We start from the raw sequence: 26,563 nt of genomic DNA, 5'->3' as shown, positions 1-26,563 counted from the left end.
AATAGAAAAATAGGAATATACAAAAAATGATATCCACATAACATATCACACCATCACAGGGCCCATTATATATGGAGCATTATTTGGGCCCATAAGACAGTGGAGCTTCATCCATGGGGACCAACATATACTGTAGCATTATGTGGAGCACATCATATACTGTATGGAACATTATATGGGACCAATGATTCTGTGTGGAGAAATATATGGGCCTCATTACTCTGTATGGCGCACTATGCGGTGGCCATAATACTGTATGGAGGAATATACTGTTTGTTTTTGGAGCTATTGGAGAATTTAAAATGGATATCAGTCATGTGATGTAAGAAGTGAAGTATTTTTCATTGTACTATACCGCTATTTCTCTGCCGTATCAGAGGATCATGAATTGTGGCATGTGTTAAAGGAGCCCATTGACACTCTTTGGCCCTAGGCCCACGAAAATCTGGAGTCAGCCCTACCCCCCCACAACTTTAGCCAAATAACCCCCAGTTTTCAATGCCTAACTATTATTATGAAGTAAATTAAGGTTGACAAGCTTAAGTTATAAGAATTGATGTTTTTGGCATTAAAATGGGCACTGTAGGTGTGTTTCCTGGCCTCCACTCACTGCTGACTTTTCTTCCCCTTTGACTTACATTGGGTTTCGTGTTTCAGTCGGACTTCGACTTTTCACAATAATCGGCCGATTTCGTTCCACCCGACTTTTGTGAAAGTCGGGTTTCATGAAACCCGACTTGACCCGAAAAAAGGCAAAGTCGCTCATCTCTACTTATGACCATGTGATATTTCAGTTTTTCTCTTTTAATAAATTTGCAAAAATTTCTACATTTCTGTTTTTTCAGTCAAGATTGGGTGCAGAGTGTACATTAATGAGAAAAAATGAACTTTTTTGAATTTACCAAATGGCTGCAATGAAACAAAGTGAAAAATTTACAGGGGTCTAAATGCTTTCCGTTCCCACTGTATCCCAGTTAGTGTTAGATTTAGGTATTGATTAAGGGAAGCATAAGCATTTCCAATCTCTTGGAGAATGAGATTTATATTTCGGCTGATGGTATTGATTATTTGACTTGATTTACCCATAGAATAGTATATATATATTTTATTTTTAAAAGATACTTTTTATTAGATATTACATGTGTACTGTACAATCATATTACCCAGAAGTTTACACAATAGCTTTTTTACAATTTTTTTTTTCCAGCAGCAAAAACTTTCCCCTGGGCCACGGGAGGGCGCTACCACCACAGCTATTCTCTTTTATTTGTTGAATGAAGCATTTCTGGAAACCCACAGACTGTAATGTGAAAAATTATATATTGTTTTATTTTAGTGTTGAGCACATTTAAATATTTGCAGGTTGCACAAAAGGGAACGGAGGAAGTCCGCAGTCCTCCGCAGCTCCTCCATACGCAAATGTGAAACTAGCCTAAGTATATCATATGTAATACTGTCTGTTGAGCTAGTGTATCTTGTGTCATATTCTTAGGTACAAAGCTCAGGGGATCCATATCACACAATAGGCTTAGATACAAAGGTTAAACATTGTCATACATGATAGTCTTAGATACAGCAGCTCAGCAGACCGTATTACACATGATAGGCTTAGCTACAAAGCTCAGGGGTCCATATCATGTGTGATACTGTCTGCAGAGCTGTGTGTCTAAGCCTATTATGTGTGATACTGTCTGCAGAGCTGTGTGTCTAAGCCTATTATGTGTGATACTGTCTGCAGAGCTGTGTATCTAAGCCTACTATATGTGATACTGTCTGCTGAGCTGTGTGTCTAAGCTCATGTGCAATACTGTCTGCTGAGTTGTGTACCTAAGCATACCACGTATATCACTGTCTGCTGAACTAGTGTATTTAAGCTTATGTGTGTGATACTGTCTGCAGAGCTGTGTATCTAAACCTATCATGTGTGATACTGTCTGCAGAGCTTTGTATCTAAGCCTATTATGTGTGGTACTGTCTGCAGAGCTGTGTATCTAAGCCTATTATGTGTGATACTGTCTGCAGAGCTGTGTATCTAAGCCTATTATGTGTGATACTGTCTGCAGAGCTGTGTATCTAAGCCTATTATGTGTGATACTGTCTGCAGAGCTGTGTATCTAAGCCTATTATGTCTGATACTGTCTGCATAGCTGTGTATCTAAGCCTATTATGTGTGTTACTGTCTGCAGAGCTGTGTATCTAAGCCTATTATGTGTGATACTGTCTGCAGAGCTGTGTATCTAAGCCTATTATGTCTGATACTGTCTGCATAGCTGTGTATCTAAGCCTATTATGTGTGTTACTGTCTGCAGAGCTGTGTATCTAAGCCTATTATTTGTGATACTGTCTGCAGAGCTGTGTATCTAAGCCTATTATGTGTGATACTATCTGCAGAGCTGTGTATCTAAGCCTACTATGTGTGTTACTGTCTGCAGAGCTGTGTATCTAAGCCTATTATTTGTGATACTGTCTGCAGAGCTGTGTATCTAAGCCTATTATGTGTGATACTATCTGCAGAGCTATGCATCTAAGCCTATTATGTGTGATACTGTCTGCAGAGCTGTGTATCTAAGCTTACTATATGTGATACTGTCTGCTGAGATGTGCATCTAAGCCTACTATATGTGATACTGTCTGCAGAGCTGTGTATCTAAGCCTATTATGTGTGATACTGTCTGCAGAGCTGTGTATCTAAGCCTATTATGTGTGATACTATGAAAAATGAGGATGAATGAACTCATGGAGATCAACATCCAACACTGTGGAGACACCATCACATGTTTCTCAACGCAAGCAATGACCAGCCAGGTCTTTCCCCAGGAAGGAACAACCACGGGAAGGGCAGTCTCCAATGAAGGAAACCACCTATTCCAAAACATGGTATCCATCCACAGACAGCTGTTTCGGGGTATTTGCCCCTCATCAGGGTGGAGTAGGAAACTGGCTGGTAGGAGCAATGCCTAGAGACTGTGAAAATGAGGATGAGTGACCTCATGGAGATCAACATCCAACACTGCGGAGACACCATCACATGTTTCTCAATGCAGTGATTCTAGAGCACTGCCCCCATCCTTATGGGAAATATGTAAAAACATGCAAAACACAAGCCGCGGAGACACCATCACATGTTTCTCAATGCAAGCAATGACCAGCCAGGTCTTTCCCCGGGAAGGAACAACCACGGGAAGGGCAGTTTCAAATGAAGGAAACCACCTATGCCAAAACATGGTATCCATCCACATAGATGGCATAGGTGGTTTCCTTCATTGGAGACTGCCCTTCCCGTGGAGCTTTGTATCTAAGCATATTATATGTGATCACTATCTGCTGAGCCAGTAACTGTAAACTTCTGTGTGATGCAGGCTGCTGAGCTTTCATGTGTAGAGAGATGGCAACTTACACCTCAAGACCACCAGGGCTGCTATTTATTGCCCCAGGACCACTGGGCACAGATCTCAAGCCTTTAATATCTGCCTCATGTAAGAGGAAAGAAGGGGGAAACACCCATCACCCAATGCTGTCCGGTATGGCAGTAATATTTAGGCACTGCATTAGGGTCACCCCTTCCTCCGTGATCTGATTAGTCCACCAATATTGAGCCACACTCTTTTTCCCGCCTTTCACTCCAGGGCGTGACGTAATCAGTTTCTGTCAGCTGTGTGTTCAGTTTCAGTTTTGCTTCATGATGATTGAGAAAAGAAACTTTGCGTTATCTTCTATTTAATGAATCCGGGAGGTAATCAGAGTGAGGATTCCCTGCGCCAGGTAAGGCTCTAATGCCTCCCTCTCCTGTGGGCACTATAGAACCTGCTGGGAGTTGTAGTTCTACAGTGACTGGGAGACTTTTGTAACTTTTTTCATTCATTATATTGTCTCAGTCATTCCTTAATTATGGGAAAGGTTGGAAGACAAGCAACAAGACCACCACAAAAGGGCTCAAGGGTCTGTATGCCCCGCTTTCTAATCGTCTCTACCTGTACTAATATTAGAGGGGTGTGGACAGAGAATCAGGAAATTCGACTCAAACTTGATCCTTCCAAGATCGAGCATGCTTGGGTGCTGAGTGACTTCAGTGTGCTCGAAAAATATGTTCGAGTCCCCGCAGCTGCATGTCTCGCAACTGTTCACCAGCCACAACACCTGTAGGGATTGCCTCTTTGTCGAGAGACATACAGCCGCGGAGACTCGAACATATCACTAGGCTTTCCCGTCCCATTCCTAATTTTCCCCATTATGTAAGGATAAATGTTGTGCAAATTTGCCTCTCAGGACTATAGGAAAGCTGGGTGACAGTACTAATGTATTTCTGATCATTGACGTACCATTCTAACAGAAATTACTTTATTTTCCAAAAACAGATACAATGGCGGAAAATAACGAGACTCTGATCACGGAAGATACAAGACTACTAAAAATAGATTGTGTCCTGACCGATTTCGGTGAGTACATATCCAGGGCCAGGTTATATATACACCGGTAAATATATATATATATATATAAAGCTCAAGTGTGTGTATGTGTGTGTGTGTGTGTGTATGTCCGGGATAGGCATCCGCACCGTCGCAGCTACAGCCACAACATTTGGCACAGTCACACGTCTGGACCCCGAGAGCGTCCTAAGCTATGTTGTGAGGCGAAATTTTAACCCCACGTGTTCCAATTCACCAAACAATTTTGCCCCTATCTACATACTGGGGAAAAAGTGTGTGTGCGTCAAGCCCCGCCCCTCATTATGATGTCATAATGCCCCTATTTGCATAATGGGGAAACAGTGTGTGCGTATCAAGCCCCGCCCCTCAATATGATGTCACAATGGTTGCCATGGCGACGCTGATGTCATCATTGGTTGCAAGCCCCGCCGCTCATTATGATGTCATAATGGTTGACTATGGGATGGAGGATGTGTGATGGGTATATGGGCACTGGACTATGGGATCATGGATATGTATGATGGGTATATGGGCACGGGACTATGGGATGGCGGATATGTGATGGGTATATGGGCACTGGACTATGGGATGGAGGATATGTATGATGGGTATATGGGCACGGGACTATGGGATGGAGGATATGTATGATGGGTATATGGGCATGGGACTATGAGATGGAGGATATGTATGATGGGTATATGGGCACGCGACTATGGGATGGAGGATATGTATAATGGGTATATGGGCATGGGACTATGAGATGGAGGATATGTATGATGGGTATATGGGCACGGGACTATGGGATGGCGGATATGTGATGGGTATATGGGCACTGGACTATGGGATGGAGGATATGTATGATGGGTATATGGGCACGGGACTATGGAATGGAGGATGTGTGATGGGAATATGGGCATGGGACTATGGGATGGAGGATGTGTGATGGGTATATGGGCACTGGACTATGGGATGGAGGATATGTATGATGGGTATATGGGCACGGGACTATGGGATGCAGGATGTGTGATGGGTATATGGGCATGGGACTATGGGATGGAGGATGTGTGATGGGTATATGGGCACGGGACTATGGGATGGAGGATATGTATGATGGGTATATGGGCACGGGACTATGGGATGAAGGATATGTATGATGGGTATATGGGCACGGGACTATGAGATGAAGGATGTGTGATGGGTATATGGGCACTCGACTATGGGATGGCGAATATGTATGATGGGTATATCGGCATGGGATTATGGGATGGCGAATATGTATGTTGGGTATATGGGCACGGGCCTATGGGATGATGGATGTGTGATGGGTATATGGGCACTGGACTATGGGATGGCGGATATGTATGATGGGTATATGGGCACGGGCCTATGGGATGGTGGATATGTATGATGGGTATATGGGCACGGGACTATGGGATGGAGGATAATTATAATTTGTTATAACTAACCACAGTTAGTTACTGTGCCCGGGCAGCGCCGAGCTCTTCAGCTAATATATATATATATATATATATATATACACTCACTGGCCACTTTATTAGGTACACCTGTCCAACTGTGTGTTAAGACTTAATTTCTAATCAGCCAATCACATGGCGGCAACTCAGTGCATTTAGGCATGTAGACATGGTCAAGACAATCTCCTGCAGTTCAAACCGAGCATCAGTATGGGGAAGAAAGGTGATTTGAGTGCCTTTGAACGTGGCATGATTGTTGGTGCCAGAAGGGCTGGTCTGAGAATTTCAGAAACTGCTGATCTACTGGGATTTTCACGCACAACCATCTCTAGGGTTTACAGAGAATGGTCCGAAAAAGAAAAAAAATCCAGTGAGCGGCAGTTCTGTGGCCGGAAATGCCATGTTGATGCCAGAGGTCAGAGGAGAATGGGCAGACTGGTTCGAGCTGATAGAAAGGCAACAGTGACTCAAATTGCCACCCGTTACAACCAAGGTAGGCAGAAGAGCATCTCTGAACGCACAGTGCGTCGAACTTTGAGGCAGATGGGCTACAGCAGCAGAAGACCACACTGGGTACCACTCCTCTCAGCTAAGAACAGGAAACTGAGGCTACAATTTGCACAAGCTCATCGAAATTGGACAGTAGAAGATTGGAAAAACGTTGCCTGGTCTGATGAGTCTCGATTTCTGCTGCGACATTCGGATGGTAGGGTCAGAATTTGGCGTAAACAACATGAAAGCATGGATCCATCCTGCCTTGTATCAACGGTTCAGGCTGGTGGTGGTGGTGTCATGGTGTGGGGAATTTTTTCTGGGCACTCTTTGGGAACCTTGGTACCAATTGAGCATCGTTGCAACGCCACAGCCTACCTGAGTATTGTTGCTGACCATGTCCATCCCTTTATGACCACAATGTACCCAACATCTGATGGCTACTTTCAGCAGGATAATGCGCCATGTCATAAAGCTCGAATCATCTCAGATTGGTTTCTTGAACATGACAATGAGTTCACTGTACTCAAATGGCCTCCTCAGTCACCAGATCTCAATCCAATAGAGCATCTTTGGGATGTGGTGGAACGGGAGATTCGCATCAGGGATGTGCAGCCGACAAATCTGCGCCAACTGTGTGATGCCATCATGTCAATATGGTCCAAAATCTCTGAGGAATGCTTCCAGCACCTTGTTGAATCTCTGCCACGAAGAATTGAGGCAGTTCTGAAGGCAAAAGGGGGTCCAACCCCTTACTAGCATGGTGTACCTAATAAAGTGGCCAGTGAGTGTATATATATAATGAAAAAAATGAAAAAAATAGGCAGCACTCAAATTAAATGTGAAAATATCCACTTTTTTCACATTTAATTTGAGTGCTGCCTATTTTTTTACCTTTTGTCATTTTGGCTGTTTGGACACTGCCCTTTTTTCTTGATTTATATATATATATAGTCAGATTTCAGTTACTAGTTGGTAAATGTAATTTCAGAATGTATACTATCTATTACCTCTTTTTCCCTTGCTTTAGTTCCCTGGAAACCATCAGCAAGCAGGATAACCACTATATATTGATTATAATTACATTTTTTTAAATTCCCATCACAAGTAACCAAACAAACTAATAGAACATAACTGTACTGAGAGATCATGTTTTTTCCACCTTGAACTAATAAGATGCCGTTGTTCGATCTGTTAGATCCATGTTCTGCTCACAGTAAATAAAACTCATATGTCATGTGCAGCTTGCTGACTGTTTCCATGCCATAAAAAGGAATTGTTTGCTCTTTTGCGTGTGATGGACTGACTTTCACTTTTTGAGCCATTTTCCAATATATTTGACTGAGTCTCCATTTCCATTTGACCTCATTCAGACAGCAGTGATTTTTCTAGTGTAAGAAGAATGGTCCCAGTTTCATCAGTGACTCATCTAGTTTTGTCCATTTTTTTTACCACTTTTTCACGGATAAGGCAAAAAAAAGTTTCTTTAACTTTTCCTGTCTAGCAGTCTGTGAAAAAAACGGACAGCACTTAGATTGCATCTGAGCGCAGTCTGATTTTTTTCATGGACCCATAGACTTGCATTGCAGAATTTGATCCGACACTCCAACCAATATCGGATAAGGAATGATCGGATGTATTTTTGCCTGGCTATTTTTTTTTCCTGTAGATAGCAGCACCTAAATGTTGCTGCCTCCCTATTGAAATACTTTGTCTATTGTGCAGCACTCAGCATGCATATATAAAATAGACCTGTCAGTTGCCATAAATGTGGTATGTTTTTTTTTAACCTGTTGTAAATGCCGCTGTTCTCCTGAATCTGGTGCTTTTTTCTTTTGTTCTTGCTCCTCTCCGTTCCTGAGATATGACCCCCTGTTCCCTGCCTATAAATCTAGCCGGGTGTGGTCCTCAACTCTTCTCTGTGGGGGTTTATCCATGACAACCTCACCCACTTGGCAAGTGACACATCCTCTTTAAGGAGATTTTGGGAAAAGGATCTATTTGCTTAACAGTTTTAGGTGCCAGGTGCCCAATATTGTAGTATGGCCTTACAGTATAGGCACCTATGTGACACCTTATGGTCCCTCTAAACCTTCATACCATGTCACTCATACAGAATTCGAAAGAAACACAGGAACAGTTTACTCCCCAAAATCTGTAATATGATCATGAAGACCCATGGAGGAGAATATTTGAGAACCACAGTCCATAGCAGTTATGTGGTTATTAATGGAGATATTTCAAGGAAATCTCATGTTGTTCCATTTAGAGAAGGAAATTTACCATCATCTGGAAAGTAACGGGCCGCAGACTGCTCTGAGCATCGCAAAGGCCGTAAAGAAAAAAACTACCAGCGAGGTGAATCCGCACCTGTACAAGATGAAGGCCATGAACTTGTTGGAGCAGAATTCCAAGGTCTGGAGCATTAAAGCAGTGGCCACCACAGGTTCGTTGTAGACTGTAGTGTGCGACTGGGAGTCTGGGCAGCAACACTACTCACAACCTGTGGGCGCTGTTGTTCTAAAGTGTTTCTAGTCTGTACAGGGACCAGTGGGATGTGGGTGTATCATCTCCCGCTAGCAGATCTTACCTTTTCCGTTATCCGCGTGTTACGTTTGTAACAATGTGCTGCCAAGAACAATGATTTTTGTTCAGGCATAAACAATCTAATCACCTGATGAGTGATCATCACGTTGTTCGTTCGTCAGGCGATTGCTGACGTTCACACGTATGAACTCTCATCTGTGCTGCTGGTATTCATAAATATGGATGTGACGCAAAAACTGTGATACACACAGTGTACCTTACACACACTGCACACAGATACATATATACACAGAGCACATACAGACACATGTTTATACACAGAGCACATACATACAGAAATATACTTCTACACAGAGTATATATACACACACGTATACACGCAGCACATACATACAGACATATATGGCTGCCCACCAAAGCTTTCAGCCCGTGCAAGGAGGAAGTTAATCAGAGAGGCAGCACAGAGACCAAAGGTAAGGCTAATTTCACACTTGCTTTTTTTTCCAGCGCGTTTTTAGCGCAAAAAAATGCATAGAAAAAACGCATACAAATGCATACAAATGCTGCGTTTTTTTCAAGCATTTTTATGAGCATGCATGAAAAAAACGCAGCGTTTTTATGCGTTTGTATGTGTTTTTAGTGCGTTTTTACCGCGTTTGCGTTTTTTTCCAACATTAGGTGGCCCCTCACACTAACCCAAACCATGACTTTACTAACCCTAACCCTGACCCTAACCCTAACCCTTACCCTTACCCTGACCCTAACCCTAACCCTAACCCTGACCCTGACCCTAGCCCTAACCCTAACCCTAACCCTAACCCTGACCCTAACCCTAACCCTAACCCTAACCCTGACCCTGACCCTGACCCTAACCCTAACCCTGACCCTAACCCTAACCCTAACCCTAACCCTGACCCTAACCCTAACCCTGACCCTAACCCTAAACCCTAGCTAACCCTAACCCTAGCCCTAAACCCCCTTAACTAACCCTAACTCTAACCCAAACCCCTAAATTCCATTGTCCAACTAATGGTAAAAAAAAAAACGCATGCGCAAAAAAACGCACACATAAGCATGCCAATGCGCACATATGCGCACCCATAGACTTATAATGGGTGTCTTGCTGTAAAAAAACGCATTGCGTGCGCATGCGTTTTTTTGAGGCAAGTCGAACGCTCAAAAAATGCAACAGGATGCATTTTGTGCGCCCGAGCGCATACCGCAAAAAAACGCATGCGCGGAAAAACGCATACAAACGCATGTGTATGCGCACATAAGCGCATCCCATGCAAAGTATAGGAAAAAAAATCGCATGCGTTTTTTAGCGCTAAAATCCCGCAAAAAAAAACGCAAGTGTGAAACCAGCCTAACCCTGAAGAAGCAGCATATTTCCAGAATAAGCCGTACACATCATAGAGGCCTTTATGGAAGAGTGGGCAGAAAAAAAGCCTCTACTTACTGTGAGGTGCTGCACAGCAGGAATCCCAAGCCTTGCCGTTGGTGGTCTCCCATTCCCCTCCAGCCGCAGTGGAGCCTGCTCAGCAGACTCCATGATCCCAGCGTTCTGTCCACACCAGCATTATGGGTTCAGTTGCTGCTGTCACCTCTGTTCCAGTTATGACAATGCAACCTGTCCAGCAGCAAAAGACTCCAGAGTCTAAGTCCTTCCTTCAGTCCACTGAGCATGCTCATGAGATGATCTCCCATTGGGAATTGGGAGTCACATGCTCAGGTTCTTCTCCAGTTCTGATTGGTCCACCTGGAGGATCAGGAAGGTCCCGGAAGCGCACGGCTATAAAATGCTCGCATGGCCGCCCTGCCATGCGCTATGATAGACTCTGAGGTGAATGTATTTATTGTATGTTTGATGATGGATGAATGAGCCTGGTGACTGACGCATTATAACTCCCCCCTCCTTGGATATTACGTATGAGTTAGTGTTAGGAATTAGAGTCAGCACATTAGCTCTAGCACGGCATAGCGCCGCATTGTTGCTCCACATCTACCGCTAGCGCCTTGAGCGTCGGCCAGTATAGGCCTCCTTTGCCACTGCTATCGCAGCGTCCACTACAGTAGCGCCGTGCGCCATGTGTGCGAATTCCAGCACCGTTTGTTAGGCTGGTTAGTGGCGTCCATCAGGGCGGACACTGCACACGTTGCAAGCAGCGGTTCACACCACCGTGACCTGTGACGCTAACAGGTTGCGGTTGTTCGCTGGCTGGTACATGTTACGTGAAGTAACGGAGCTCGTGCCTGCTAGCACCGGCTCAGTGGTTACCCACTGGTGTCCGGCTTTCCTCCTACACGCCTTTCCCTCATTCTTCATCAGCAGTTGGTCACCTCTGCACGGTGGGCCCTGGGCTGCGAACGCACCTTATATATTATTTCATCTTTATTATTTGGTGCGTTCCGCCAGCCCCGTAACACTTACACACACAAATTGTAAGGCTCATTTTGAGTTTGCCAAAAGACAAGTGGGAGACTCTTAAAATGTATGAAGGAAGGTGTTGTGGTCTGATGAGAAATTAAACTTTTTGGCAACTAAGGTAAACGCTATGTCTGGCTTCAAACCAACACAGCTCATTACAAGAACACCATCCCTACAATGAAACATGGTGGTTCCAGCATCATGCTGTGGAGATGTTTTTTCACAGCATGGATACAGGGGAAATGGTTTGAGTTGAGGGGAAGATGGATGGTGCAAATACAGGGTGATTCGTGAGAAAAACCTGTTTAAGGCCGGTTTCACATTAGCGCATTTTCAGCGCGCGCACGGCCGGGGGTAGCTCCGCCCCCGAGCCGGCTCTCTGCCCGGCGTGCCCGCCCCTTCCTTGTAGCGCCGCCTCCTAGCGGACAGCGGCGCCTGCGATCGGCGCACCCTATCTTTAGCATAGGGTGCGCCGATCGTGCGCAGGCCGTGCGCTAGTTGCGCTTTGACCTGCGCTGCGCACTTTTGACGTGCGCCGTGCGCGCCAAAATCCGAAAAGTTTGATTTTGGCGCGCACGGCGCACCGTCAAAAGTGCGCAGCGCAGGTCAAAGCGCAACTAGCGCACGGCCTGCGCACGATCGGCGCACCCTATGCTAAAGATAGGGTGCGCCGATCGCAGGCGCCGCTGTCCACTAGGAGGCGGCGCTCCAAGGAAGGGGCGGGCACGCCAGGCAGAGAGCCGGCTCGGGGGCGGAGCTACCCCCGGCCGTGCGCGCGCTGAAAAAGCGCTAATGTGAAACCGGCCTTAGTCTGTCAGTGATTTGAGACTGGGACGGGGGTTGACCTTCCAATAAGACAATGACCCAAAGCATACTGCTAAAGCAACACTGGAGCAGTTTTGCCTTCAGGAATGGACAAAAATCCCAGAAAGATGTGGAACGCTCATAGAGACTTATCTAAAGAGACTTGCGGCTGTAATTACCACAAAAGGAGGCTCTCCAAAGTACTGAGTTTAGGGGGGTGAAAAGTTATGTACACTGAAGTTTTCAGTTATTTTGTTCTATTTGTTGTTTCACAATAAAAAGAAAAAAAAAAAATGTTCACCGTTGTAGGCATGTTCTTTACATGAACAGATGCAAATCCTCAAAAAAAAATAAAACAAAAACAGTGGAATTACAGGTTGTGATTCAGTAGCAAAACAGGAAAAATGTGAAGCATGGGTATACTTTCGCAAGTCACTGTATACACAGAGCACATACACACAGCAGATACATACAGACATGTGTATACCCAGAGCACATATATGTAGTAATTCCATAATTGTTTTTTTGTTTTTAGTTTCACCGCACTTAGGATTTTGTTCATGTTTTTCAGTATGTTATGTGATAAAGTGAAACTACAACTCATCCCACAGAAAAAAAAGCCTTCATATAGCAATGTTAATGAAAAGATGAATGTCCCAGCACTGAAGGGTTTAAAGAGGCTGCAGTGTTTATATGAGCTTGTGCACAAGGATCTGCGTAAGCTCGCCATACTGGTGGATTGCGCTCTAGCATGTCTCTTATCCACAAAAGGCCTTCTTCACTTTGGAGAGTAGATTAAAGTCTACAGTGCCACCTGCTGGCCGCAGCTTTTACTTCAATTGTTTTACTTCCCAATAGCTACAGCAAAACCACCCAAAAACTTATTTTGAATTGAGAGTCCTCAGTGGTTGATACCTTTTAATGGCTAACTGAAAAGACGGTAACAAATTGCAAGCTTTCGAGACTACTCAGGTCTTTTCATCAGGCTAGACTAATACAACATCTGAAGAATCACATATTTATACACAAAACAGCACAGAAATAACGCAATAGATAAAACAAGTGACTTAGTCAAATTCCTTTTATAATACAGAACATTTCATTAACTGCCCCTTGTTCCTATGTCTCTGCAGAAGTACATTTTTAGTACAAGATTGTGTTCTTTCTGAAAGTTTCTACACTTTTGTTTTACAGTCTTCACAGTTGTTTCTATTATCAATTCATAAAGTAGAATATTTGATAATCTGTTAGATCAAAGGAACTGAACTGAAAGTTTGCAAAAATAAATTTTAATTTTAGGTGTTGAAGGACCTGCAAAAAATGGAAGTATGTCAGGGACAGAAGTGGCCTCAAAGAAAATCGAGCTAACAGAACAACGTGAGTACATGGCTTAGTATTACAGTAAATTGATATTGTCTTTTTTGAGTTAAGTAAAATGAAAATTGTGCTCCTCTAATATACTATGAAGTCTAGGAGGTGCTTACTGAGAATTGACTTATTAATGTCACAATGGGGGACAGGCTTTGCAGCGTTGAGAATCTCCCCCCCCCATGTGCTCACCCACCTATCCACTCTCTCTTTCCCCATGTGCTGACTTCTCCCGTGCTCTCTTCTTTGACCTGTATACCCCATGTGCTATCCCCCTTGTCTGCTGTCTCTCTCCTTCCTGTACTGTGTTCTCCCCTCATGTGCTGTCCCATTTGAGCTGTCTCCACCCTGTGCTCTGTCTCTCACCCCTGTGTCTGACCGTGTACAGAACATACCACAGCTTCTGGGCAGGGGAGGAAGCAAAAGACGATACCAACATTACAGCAGGAGATTGCAGAGGATACATTTTGTGAGGTAAAATATTGTTTAAAAACAGTCAGTAAAATATTTTACCTTACAAAATGAATCCTCTATGATCCCCTGCTGTAATGTCAGTATTGTCTTTTGCTTCCTCCCCTGCCCAGGAGATGTGGTATGCTCCATACACGGTCAGACACAGACAATTTTTAAAATGAACTTTTGTTCATGGGAAAACCCCTTTAATGTGACCGGCTTCCTCTGCCTGTAGACACGTTGTGCAGCTGCCGGCGGGATCAGCCGAATGATTCACTGAGCCTGTGCGGAAGGTGTTCCACTGGTGGTACCGTGCAAGAGGCTGCGTGAGTGTGTGTACTGCGTATAGAGTGTGTGTGTGTGTGTGGTGCGATGTTGTTCCGCTGGTGGTACCGTGCAATAGGTTGGTACCAGCAGCTGTTTCCATATTGAGACACCCATCACTTGGGTGTCCCAATATGGCGGTCGGTGAACTTTCTCCGCTTGGAATTCTGGGATACGGTGACATCTGGACAGAACAGGAAATGAAAACATTACAAGGCAATTATATAAATAGATAATGGGAGCTGTATAAATCTATATGCAGTGAGCTCCCTCTTGTGATGACTGAAGGAAACCAGATTATCATATGTGAAGGGATGGAGGGAATATCATAGCTCCTAACTGTCCAGGATCCGGCAGAACAGTAACATATTTGGGAATCTATCCCACTGTCCTGGGTAGTGAGAGTGTAACAGGTTGCGGGATGCAGTGATGGACAGGAGGCAGAGCAAGGGTTCATTTTAATTAACAATGGGATACTCCACCCAGGGAGGCAAACAGTTAAATGAAGGAATAAACAATCCAATTTTGCAAAGGATATGCAGGGTTAAAGAACAAGGATCATGTAATGTCTGTTCTGGCGAATCCTGCTGGGAAGTCAATAGCGCCAACAACGGCTGGCGCGGTGTTTGTCCAAGAAGGTCCTGTAGGCAACGAAGAACCATCTTCTGGTGGCAGCGGTCGGTCTCCGGTACCTTACGCTGAGCCCCTAGTCCATAAATTGATGTGGCCGAGTCAATTAAAGCGGCAGCGCTGTCTGAGTCCAATGTAGACCGGCAAGTATAAACTGGCAAAATGAGGGTGCAAGTGTTTGTCCTGTACACGGTCGGTCCCTCTTATGTGGCACGGGCACTGTACTCACGGACATGGAGCATACGGCGCCTTGCTTTCTGGTAGCCACCAGACACACTGCACCTCTCTCTCTCTAGTCCCCGATGTTGGCGACGGGAGGCACCGGACGCCGGCCTGTGCATTGCCGATGCTCGTAGCACGGAGCACTTCTCTATCTGGACTGCTGCGGAACACCCGGCTCCTCTCAGTGCAGCGGCCCCTTTGCAGACGGCAGGACCTGTCGCAGCGCCGGTACTCAGTGGGGGGAACGGAGGGCGCCGCTCACCTGACTGCGCGCTGCCCTAGGTTGGCACCAACCTCTCTGCTGCGTGCGCTTTCTCTTTTATATCACCCCACTTCCCTGGGTCAGGAGGTTGGTCCAGCTTCTAATTTCTTCCCCCATACAACAGTGGATGCAGTCTCAGCAGTTCCGGTCCCGGCAAGCAGGTACTCGCAGCTCAGTCTTCCCCCTTACACTCCTCCTCTTCTTTAGCTCACCATTCCACGGGCGAGAGTTCCTTCATCAGATGTTCACACTCTTCCATTTCTCGCACCATATGCTGCCAAATAAACTGGTCTTGATCATAACGAGTGGAAGGTATTCCAGCCATCGTCCGCACAGCACGGCATAGTTCAGGTTGGGTTGTAGAGGGCAGAAGTACGTCTGGGCTCAATGGAGCAGCCATCTCTGGAGTTGCAGGCCTATGTAATTCCCTTGGACTGGCGGGCGGCGAACCATCCATTTCAGAGAACGAGGCAAGTGGTTCTTCCTCATCACCAACGGGAACCGTGGGAGTAAGTGTTCCAGGGACACTTGGCACTTTGTCTCCTCCTTTGGGATCTTCCAGGGGAAGAGTCTTGAGGAGATCATTTGCATATTCCCAGTGCCTTCTGGGATAAGTGAAGAGTCTCCGCGAGCTCAACGATCACTGGGTTTTGGCCGTTGCAGCTGAAAAGAGGAAATCGGAAAACCAGGGGAAGAGTCTTGAGGAGATCATTTGCATATTCCCAGTGCCTTCTGGGATAAGTGAAGAGTCTCCGCGAGCTCAACGATCACTGGGTTTTGGCCGTTGCAGCTGAAAAGAGGAAATCGGAAAAACAGGGGAAGAGTCTTGAGGAGATCATTTGCAGTGCCTTCTGGGATAAGTGAAGAGTCTCCACGAGCTCAACGATCACTGGGTTTTGGCTCATCTTTCATCGTTTTTAAGAAATCTCAAGATGGAAGAGGCCAGGAGCCATCTGGTGAGCTGCATTTCTTGCTACATGTTCACAGATTTACCAGTGGAAAAGCCAAACTTCACATGCCACAAATGCAAGCTTGTGTCTCTGTTGGAGGAAAAGTTGCAAAATCTCGAAGAGAGGTTAACTACGTTGAAGATCATTAAGGAAGGTGAAGAGTTCTTGGACAGAGCAGAATTATCTCTTCATGTTACAGAAAGAGAAGAAATTCGAAGTGCACCTGAAGAAACAGAGGAATGGAGACATGTGACCCAGAGAAGCAGGAGGATCAGGAGGCAGTCAGCACCCATACTGCTCAGAAACCAGTACCAGGCTCTCACACAGGAAAACGATGAAGAAATACATCAGGATAAGACTTTGCCAACAAACAGCAACCTTGTACGCCTTCAGAGTCCTCCTGGATGGAGAAAGAGAAATGTTGTGAAGAAGAAACGGAGAGTGGTGGTCATGGGGGATTCCCTGTTGAGAGGAACAGAGGCCGCTATCTGCAGACCGGATATAACTTCAAGAGAAATGTGCTGTCTTCCAGGTGCAAAAATTAAAGATGTGTCTGACAGGATATCAGGACTCTTCAGACCTACAGATGACTACCCATTCCTGCTACTACATGTGGGGACAAATGACACCGCAAGAAACGACCTGGAAACCATCTGCAGAGACTTTGAAGACTTAGGCAAGAAAGTGAAAGAACTGGGAGCGCAGGTGGTCTTCTCTTCCATCCTCCCAGTGGATGGCCATGGAACAAGGAGGTGGAATAAGATTCTGCAGGTGAACAACTGGCTACGTCGATGGTGCCGTCAGCAACGATTTGGATTTCTGGATCACGGAGTGAACTACTTATACGATGGACTACTTGCTAGAGATGGGGTGTACCTTACGAAGACTGGAAAGCATGTATTTGGAAGTCGCCTTGCTACACTTGTAAGGAGAGCTTTAAACTAGAACAACATGGGAAGGGAAGCAAAAGACCAGAAAAAGCCATACACCTGACAAATGCTATTGAGAACTCTGCTATTAGAAGTGGAAAGGAAGAACAAAGACGAAAGAATCTAATTAATAAAAATATTGGAGAAAGAGAAACCAATCACAAACTAAAGTGTTTCTATACTAATGCACAAAGCATGGGCAACAAACAAGGAGAATTGGAACTACTAACACAGGAAAAGAAATATGATGTCATTGGAATCACTGAAACTTGGTGGGACGATACACATGATTGGAATACAAGACTAGAAGGATACAACTTATTTGCAAGAAACAGACTTGATAAACGAGGAGGGGGTGTCGCATTGTATGTTCGAAACGTGTATATCTGCACAGAGATTGAAGCTTCAGAGACTGGGAGTTTTGTGGAAACTGTTTGGGTAAGAATACAAGGACAGAACAATGGAAAGGACACCATTGTAGGCATTTACTACAGGCCGCCTGTGCAAGCTGAAGATATGGATGAACTCTTTATGCATCAAATGGCCAAGTTCTCCAAAAAATATGACATAGTTGTCATGGGAGATTTCAACTATCCAGACATTTGTTGGGAATCTCTCTCAGGCAAAACTAACAGGTCAAGGAAATTCTTATCCTCTCTTGCTGACAACTTTATCTTCCAAAAGGTAAGGGAGAAAACAAGGGGAACTGCTACCTTGGATCTAATCCTTATAAACAGGGAGGAAATGGTTGAGGAGGTAAAAGTGGCTGGGACCCTAGGAGGTAGCGACCATGCTATTTTAGAATTTTGGATAACTAGAGGCGGAAGACCTGTGAAGACTCAGACGTCAAGGTTAGATTTCAGAAAGGCAGATTTTAAGGGATTCAGAAAGAGAATTGGAGGGATCCAATGGCTGGATATCCTTAAAGACAAAAATGTCCAGGAAGGATGGGAAATCTTGAAAAATGAAATTCTCAAAGCACAGTTGTTAACAATTCCGAAAAGAGGGAAGAATAGGAAGCATTTAAGGAAACCAGGATGGATGAACACAGAACTTAAGCACATGCTAAAAAGGAAGAAAAAAATGTTTATAAAATGGAAAGAGGGAGGCATATCTAAAGAAGAATATAATGCTGTCTGCAGAACCTGCAGGGCACAAATCAGATTATCTAAAGCTGAAAATGAATTGAGGCTTGCAAGAGATGTCAAAAGCAAAAATAAAGGATTTTGGGGATATGTCAAAAGTAAAAGAAAAGTCAAAGATGCTATAGGATTTTTACAGGATGAAAATGATGAAATGGTAAGACAGGATGTTGAGAAGGCTGAACTTTTAAATTCCTATTTTGCATCTGTTTTCTCTCAGAAAGGAAATGTAACATCAACTGTTCTTCACTGTCCTATTAAGGGAATAGAAGAATCCAGGATATCTATAAACAGAAAGATAGTGAGGAAACACTTAGCTAACCTAAATGAATTCAAGTCTCCAGGTCCAGATGAATTACACCCCAGAGTACTGAAGGAGATAGCAGAGGAAATTTTTGAACCCCTCTCCATAATCTTTGAAAATTCTTGGAGAACAGGAGAAGTGCCAGAAGACTGGAGAAGAGCAAATGTTGTTCCTATCTTCAAAAAGGGGAAGAAGGTGGACCCAGGCAACTATAGGCTGGTGAGTCTGACTTCTATACCAGGAAAGATCTTTGAACAAATTATTAAACAACATGTATGTCAATACCTGGATAAGAATGAAGTGATTAAACAGAGTCAGCATGGGTTTGTAACTAATAAGTCATGTCAGACTAACTTAATTTCCTTCTATGACGGTATCACTGATTGGGTGGATCAAGGAAATGCTGTAGATATAGTATATCTTGACTTCAGCAAAGCATTTGACAAAGTCTCTCATACAATCCTTATTGAAAAAATGACTAAGTATGGAATGGACAAGGCAACTGTTAGGTGGATTCATAACTGGCTTAGTGATCGGACCCAAAGAGTGGTCGTAAATGGCTGCACATCCAGTTGGAAGAATGTCTCAAGTGGGGTACCACAGGGCTCTGTCCTGGGCCCTGTATTGTTCAACATCTTTATCAACGATTTAGATGAAGGAATTGAGGGTAAACTGATTAAATTTGCTGATGACACAAAGCTAGGAGGGATAGCTAATACTAGAGAAGAGAGAGAGAGGATTCAAAAAGATTTAAATAAACTGGAGAAGTGGGCAGCAACTAACAGAATGGTTTTTAACAGGGAGAAATGCAAAGTACTACATCTGGGCAATAAAAATGAAAAAACCATATATAGAATGGGAGGAATAGGGCTAAGTGACAGCACATGTGAAAAAGACTTGGGTATACTAATAGATCACAGACTGAATATGAGTCAACAGTGTGATGCAGCAGCAAAAAAAGGCAAATGCAATTCTAGGATGTATTAACAGAAGCATACAGTCTAGATCACGTGAGGTCATTATTTCCCTCTACTCCTCTTTGGTCAGACCTCATCTGGAATATTGTGTCCAGTTTTGGGCACCACATTTTAAAAAAGACATCAACAAACTGGAGCAAGTTCAGAAAAGAGCGACCAGAATGGTGACCGGTCTGCAAACCCTGTCTTATGAGGAAAGGTTGCAGGATTTGGGAATGTTTAGTTTGCAAAAGAGAAGACTGAGAGGAGACTTAATAGCTGTCTACAAATATCTAAAGGGCTGTCACATTGTAGAAGGATCAACTTTATTCTCATTTGCACAAGGAAAGACTAGAAGCAATGGGATGAAACTGAATGGGAGGAGACACAGATTAGATATTAGAAAAAACTTTTTGACAGTTAGAGTGATCAATGAGTGGAACAGGCTGCCACGAGAAGTGGTGAGTTCTCCTTCAATGGAAGTCTTCAAACAGAGGCTGGACAGACATCTGACTGGGATGATTTAGCGAATCCTGCTTTGAGCAGGGGGTTGGACCAGATGGCCCAGGAGGTCCCTTCCAACTCTACGATTCTATGATTCTATGATTCTATACTTCGGTCGACTACTCAGGTAGGTGTCCCTTCTTCCCCTTCGTGTTGAATCTCACAGACGGGACCATTGGGTCCAATTCGGTGTTTCACTCGATCCGCCTCCATGCGCCTGAGTACCGCAGACATCTCACTGTAGGCAGCCGACGCCTTCTTCCTCACTTTTCGGCATCTGACACCAAGGCTCTGCCTTGCCCTGGGTGAGGCCCCTCCGCTTACCGTACCATTTCTTCCAGGTGCAGTGCTCTCCCCAGGGAGTATGACCTTCGGAGGGGTGAGCGAATCTTTGCCGTCAGCTGTCTCCTGTAGGGCAACTCCTTGACAGGTGTCCCATTTTTTCACACGTCGAACACTCACTTCTGCGCTTATCTGCTGGGCGCTTCGGTCAGGATCGCCGTCCTCCACGAGAGGCATACCCCCTCTGTAATTGCCCTTCACCCCAGGATATGGAATTAGATTCTGGGGCTGCTGCTGTGGTTGCTCTTATGCTCCGTTTCTCTCCCCTAACTTCTTTTAGGTCTTACCGTGAGTTACCCCAAGGTATGGGATCAGACTCCATGGCAGTAGCAAGGGTTTCCTTTAGGCTCCTGATTTCTGCCCTCATTTTTCACATTCCCTGCTGTAATTCACGGGACCACTCCAGATCTTCCTCGTTCGGGGTAGGTACTTCGTGGCTCCGGACCATCCCTGCCAAAGTCCCCTGCTCTTGTTCCCATTTGCGCGCTTCTGCCCCCATTTCTGAAAGTCATGCGCAGATTAGCTCGCTGATGCTCACGCAAGGCTTGCTTAAGAAGCGCATCTCTAAAGCCTGACACTAGCTGGTCTCTCAGAATTATATCTGGAGGCCCTACACTTACGTCATCCCGCTTAGCGATCGCAGCGGGATCCCCTGCAGCGCATTCATGTATTGAGTCACGAACTCCTCCTCCCTTTGGACATGGCTAAACAAGCACATGTGCAATTCTGCAACGTATGCGGGGTCCTCATGCTTTTCCTCTAAGATTCATAACACCTTGTTGAAGGTATCTTGCTCATGGGGGGGTCGGAACATGACGGAGCTCCTCGCCTCTCTGTCCAGGCCCATCATGGCAATCATTGACTTCATCGCAGGGGTCATGGGGTGCATCCTCAACTTACCCCTGACCCGCTCACTCCAGTCCCATAGCAGAGCGTTGCTCCCTGGGAGGTTGCTCAACATTGCTCCCAGCGGTATACTAGCCCTTGACCGCTTGGTATGCCACCTCTGCCCCCGTGGACTGCATCATGCTGACCATGCCAAGTGTAACAGGTTGCGGGATGCAGTGATGGACAGGAAGCAGAGGCAAACAGTTAAATGAGGGAATAAACAGTTCAATTTTGCAAAGGATATGCATGGTTAAAGAACAAGGATCAAGTAACGGCAGTTCTGGCAAATCCTGCTGGGAAGTCAATAGCACTAACAACGGCTGGTGCGGTGTTTGTCCAAGAAGGTCCTGTAGGCAACAAAGAACCGTCATCTGGCGGCAGCGGTCGGTCTCCAGTACCTTACGCTGATTCCCTAGTCCATAAATTGATGCCCCAGGTTGTCGCCAAACTGTCTGCTGCTGCGCGCGCTTTTTCTTTTCTATCACCCCGCCTCCCTGGATCAGGAGGTTGGTCCGGCTTCTTATTTCTTCCCCCATGCAACAGGGGATTCAGCCTCAACAGTTCCGGTCCCGGCAAGCAGGTACTCGCAGCCCGGTCTTCCCCCTTACAAGCCAAGTGTCCCATCCTGTCCTCACCAGTGTAGTGCTGCATAGCATGAGCACTGACCTGCTGAGCTCACACTGCGTACCACTGAATGTACCTTAAGAAGACAGAAGCGGTTTATTAACACTATCTGTCTTCTCTCCTGAGTCTAATAAAATTGAAAATAAATAGCCCTCCACAATAATATAACATAATAGTACAATAACATTTTATTACCTATGTTAAAGGGAATCAGTCAGGTTAGATAACACTATTGACCTACAGATATAGGGTTAATAGTGTTATGAAAATGCCCAGGCTTTGTACTGAAAGCACCCTGGAGAGAATAGAAACTTTATTCTTACTTGTTCCTTCAGCTCCTGGGATCTTCCATTCGGCCACGCAGTATTCTCAAGACCACTTCTTGGAAGGAAATAAGGGACTCGTCCCCATGCCTAGTTCGGCCGTAGGCCCAGGACATTACAGGAATATCTGCTGAAGCAAGTTGCCGATGTTCTTATAGTCTCAGGACAATACATACTCCTGGTGCCGCCAGCGCTCTGGCCTTGAACTCTCATTTAACACTGTATCTATCTCTCTATCTAATCAAACCAGGAAGTGATTCATGAGAGAAGGATGTGCTCCTCTCCTTCTCCCATGATGGGCTAGTCGCAGCATATTAACCATACCTAAACCTGTACACTACTTCTTATAACTAATATGCCCACCACTGCATATTTCTCTTTCTTAATCTAACCTCTAAGCCCTATACTATACCTTATGTCCTAAACCTGACTATGCTTTCCCTATTCACCACACATTACTCAAATTGTACAATATCTACATTACATCACAATAACAGCATCAGTTAGTTCTTATAAAGTTTTATGCATTTTCATGTATTACAGCAGTCATAAAAATATCATAAAATCATGTCAGAACCATTTTGCGAACGTTTTTATTCAGGATGGAAGGCAAATGACAGTCCCTGTCACCCTCTTACACCCAGGTGAGAATGAAATGATAAATGGGTGTGGCTAAGGGCGTGGCCTAAAGTTATGCCAAAGTGCCCTAAGTGCGCCACATATCCTGTCCCTCCTTGCTCTTTTTCAAAAGTTGTGAGTTATGAAATATGGAGATCTATAATGGTATATTAATGGAATCTCACCAGGAATAAGAAGCCCAAACTCCCACTAGAGTTCACAATTACAGCTGTGAAGAAAATGTTCTGATGACAACATCTTTCCATTATAGAGGAAAACATCATTACCTTCTTGACATCAAATGAGCCATCAAAAGCACGAAACATTGCTAAAGGGATCGGGAAGAAGGTGGCGAAGGACGTGAACCGCGATCTTTATAAGATGAAGGAATTAAATCTACTCTGCATGGACAACAAGGAGAAACTGTGGTCCATTAATACAGGTTACTGGAGATGTCTATTTAAGAGCAATCGGTACAATGGCTACCTATAGAATGGTCAGCGGAGTGATATATTTATATATGGGACTTTTTGTTTTAGAACTCCCACAAACATTAAGAGGATCTCCGAACTGCGGTTTAGAAGACTCTGCCATCAACCAGTCTCATATTGAAATTGATGGCGGCAAGTTTTCTTACGAACAGGACAGCAGAAGGGATAGCGGCATCGGAGTTACATGTGCCAATGTTAGCTCAGGGCAAGATCTAGCAATGGTTCTAAAAAAAAGTGATGGAAATGAACCATCTTACAAAGTGGTTTGGGAACAACTTGGTGGAGCATTTAATTCATTGTTCCATTAGCTACAATTTATTTGTGTATGCAGGAGTAACGAGTCCGTGCTATGGTAATACAATGAGGGACCAGCCAAAGCTGACCGCACTGCCTGCTGGAGGGACTAGCCCACAACACGGTGATTTGTGTTTTTGTCTATAATCCTATTCATAGCAACAAGAACATAGCTTGTCTTTTTTTTTTTTTAAACCAAAAAAAAAAAAAAAGACTGTACCTGGGAGCAAGAATTTTCCAAAACCTTTTTAACCTCTTCACGACACTTGACATATACAGTGGGTACGGAAAATATTCAGACCCCTTTAAATTATTCACTCTGTTTCATTGTAGCCATTTTATGACCATGTGATATTTCAGTTTTTCTTTTAATAAATTTGCTAAAATTTCTACATTCTGTTTTTTTCAGTCAAGATGGGGTGCAGAGTGTACAGTAATGAGAAAAAAATGAACTTTTTTGAATTTACCAAATGGCTGCAATGAAACAGAGAGTGAAACATTTAAAGTGGTCTGAATACTTTCCATACTCACTGTAGATACGTCATATGTCGTGTCCCTGATTTTGATGCGGGTTTGCAAACTGTGTCGGTATCTTTCCATGCTGATGATGGTCGAATTATTCAGCCATCATGAGCTCCACCCATGACTGTTAAATGCCGCGGTCAGAGATTAGTGCTCACTGGCAGGGGATGCGTCATTCTATGTGCCCATTGACATGCCTGTAACATGATTGTCATGATGATTCTCATGTGAAGACCAGCATTTAGCTGGCATTCTTAGGAGGCTGTGATTTTTACTATACACAGCAGTGCTGATGAACTACTATGTATAGCACAAGCGATCGCAGGTTCAAGTCCCCCAAGGAGACTAAAAAGTGAACAAAAAAAGTTTTCTAAAGTTATGAAAAAAAAATACAAATGTTCAAATCACCCCTTTTGCCCCATTAAAAATAATGCAATTTAAAAAAAATACACATATTTGGTATCGCTGCACTCATAAAAGTCCAATTTATTAAAATATTAATAAATTAATTCCATTGGTAAAGAGCGTAACAAGAAAAAAATCAAAAGGCCAAAATTAAAAAATGTTTTTTCTCAATAAGAGGCGATCAAAACATTGTATAGTCCCCAAAATTATATCAGTAAAAACGTCAGCTCAGGGCGCAAAAAACAAGCCATCAGACAGCCCCATATCCCGAAAATGTAATACATTTTGGGTCTCAGAAAATGGGGACACAAGCAAAAATTATTTTCTTTCAAATTTCCAATTTTTTTTCACCATTGTAATTTTAAAAAAAAAAAACCTATACATATTTGGTATCTGTGAACCCATGCTGACCGGGTGAATCTTATTGCCAGGACAATTTTACCATATAGAGAACATGGTAAATAATTTCCCTCCCCTCCAAAAAAACAAATAATAAAAAAAAATCCCTCGTCTGGTTATGAGAATTGAAAAATAATAAAGTTATGCCTTTTGTAAGAAGGAAGGAAAAAGGGAAAATAGCCCGGTCATGAAGGGGTTAAGGAATTATCAGTTCTTCAATTGCCGCTATGACCAAACTAAAAAATAGTTAGACTTAAAGGGAACCTGTCACCATAAATAATGCTGTTAACCTGCAGATATGCGGTTAATTTGCAGGTTAACAGGATTGTTATGCTGGCGAGCGCCTGTGGGGAGAAATAATAGAATAATAATGCTGTTAACCTGCAGAATGACCGCATATCTGCAGGTTAACAGCATTATTTATGGTGACAGGTTCCCTTTAAGATCCTCTTTATTATCTCATTGAGAAAATGGGATTCCCTAATAATAACAACTCAAAAATTTGGAAACAAGAGCAACAAAAAGAGGCAGGAGTGGGTTTAAAAAAAAATGGCTAACATTTGTTGCCAATATAGCAACCAATCATTTTTCAAGAACATAATACTAAATGAAAGCTGTTATCAACGGCAGAAGAAAAATCAAGATGGTCAACCTCATAAATTATCAATGTAAACTAGGGGAATTCCATAGTCAGCAAAGTCATGAGAGAATTACAAACTACGGTACGTGGAGCTCCCTTTAAAATCTGTGTGTTATTTAAAAGACAACTTTTTATTACAGGATCTCAGATGATGAGCACACCACAAAATGTGATTAGACACTACAACATTAACCTTTACGGGTGTCATTCATTCACCGTTGGTGATACAACATTGAGGACGACTCAAGGAGGTACAGAGCCAATTAGAGAAGGTGACGGCAAATCATTTAGATACTGAGGCTCAGTAGACAATGTCACACATGATAGGACTATATACAGAGGTGCAGCTGGCAGTATCACACAGTAAGATTCGATATAGCAGCTTAGCAGTATAAGACATGATGGTATAGATACTCATGCTCAGTATATCACACATGACAGTTAGTAACACGTGATGAGCAACATGCTCGGATAAGGTGTTATCCGAGCATGGTCATGTGCTAACCGAGTGATTTTGGTGTGCTTGAAAAATTTGATCTAGTCCCCTCGACTGTTCAACTGCCAAGAGACATCCTGCTGCGGGGACTCAAACATATTATTCGAGCAGACAAAAGACAGTTAGCACATGACCATGCTCGGTTAGCAGGGCCAGTTTTAGGCAAAGTGGGGCCCTAGGCAAACGTTTAAAATGGGGCACCAAATGCTAACATATTGCACACACAGAAGCATTTCGGTTGTAGTTATGTGCATTGAGTTCAGGCCGCTAAACGAGTGTGATCAACAATATTGAAATCGTTCAA

General features: G+C 43.9%; 1 protein-coding gene across 3 annotated transcripts in view; it reads left to right on the top strand.

The window, feature by feature from the left end:
- The first annotated feature begins 3,664 nt into the window (after nucleotides 1-3,664).
- Nucleotides 3,665-26,563, top strand: part of ZBP1 (Z-DNA binding protein 1) — a 34,491-nt gene continuing 11,592 nt past the window's right edge. The window contains exons 1-6 of one of the 3 annotated variants that reach the window (XM_073580692.1): nucleotides 3,665-3,762; nucleotides 4,356-4,436; nucleotides 8,664-8,840; nucleotides 13,473-13,550; nucleotides 23,284-23,454; nucleotides 25,904-26,014. In XM_073580692.1, coding sequence (XP_073436793.1) covers nucleotides 4,361-4,436; nucleotides 8,664-8,840; nucleotides 13,473-13,550; nucleotides 23,284-23,454; nucleotides 25,904-26,014 — 613 coding nt within the window. In that variant the 5' untranslated portion in view covers nucleotides 3,665-3,762; nucleotides 4,356-4,360. Of the gene's footprint in view, nucleotides 3,763-4,355; nucleotides 4,437-8,663; nucleotides 8,841-13,472; nucleotides 13,551-23,283; nucleotides 23,455-25,903; nucleotides 26,036-26,563 lie in introns of all 3 variants that reach the window. The other 2 variants (XM_073580691.1, XM_073580693.1) reach the window with 2 other exon arrangements.

Source organism: Dendrobates tinctorius, unplaced genomic scaffold, assembly GCF_039654945.1.
Source record: "Dendrobates tinctorius isolate UK_male_01 unplaced genomic scaffold, ASM3965494v1 ptg000065l, whole genome shotgun sequence".
Taxonomy (NCBI): domain Eukaryota; kingdom Metazoa; phylum Chordata; class Amphibia; order Anura; family Dendrobatidae; genus Dendrobates; species Dendrobates tinctorius.
This window is presented reverse-complemented; position numbering and strand designations above follow the sequence as displayed.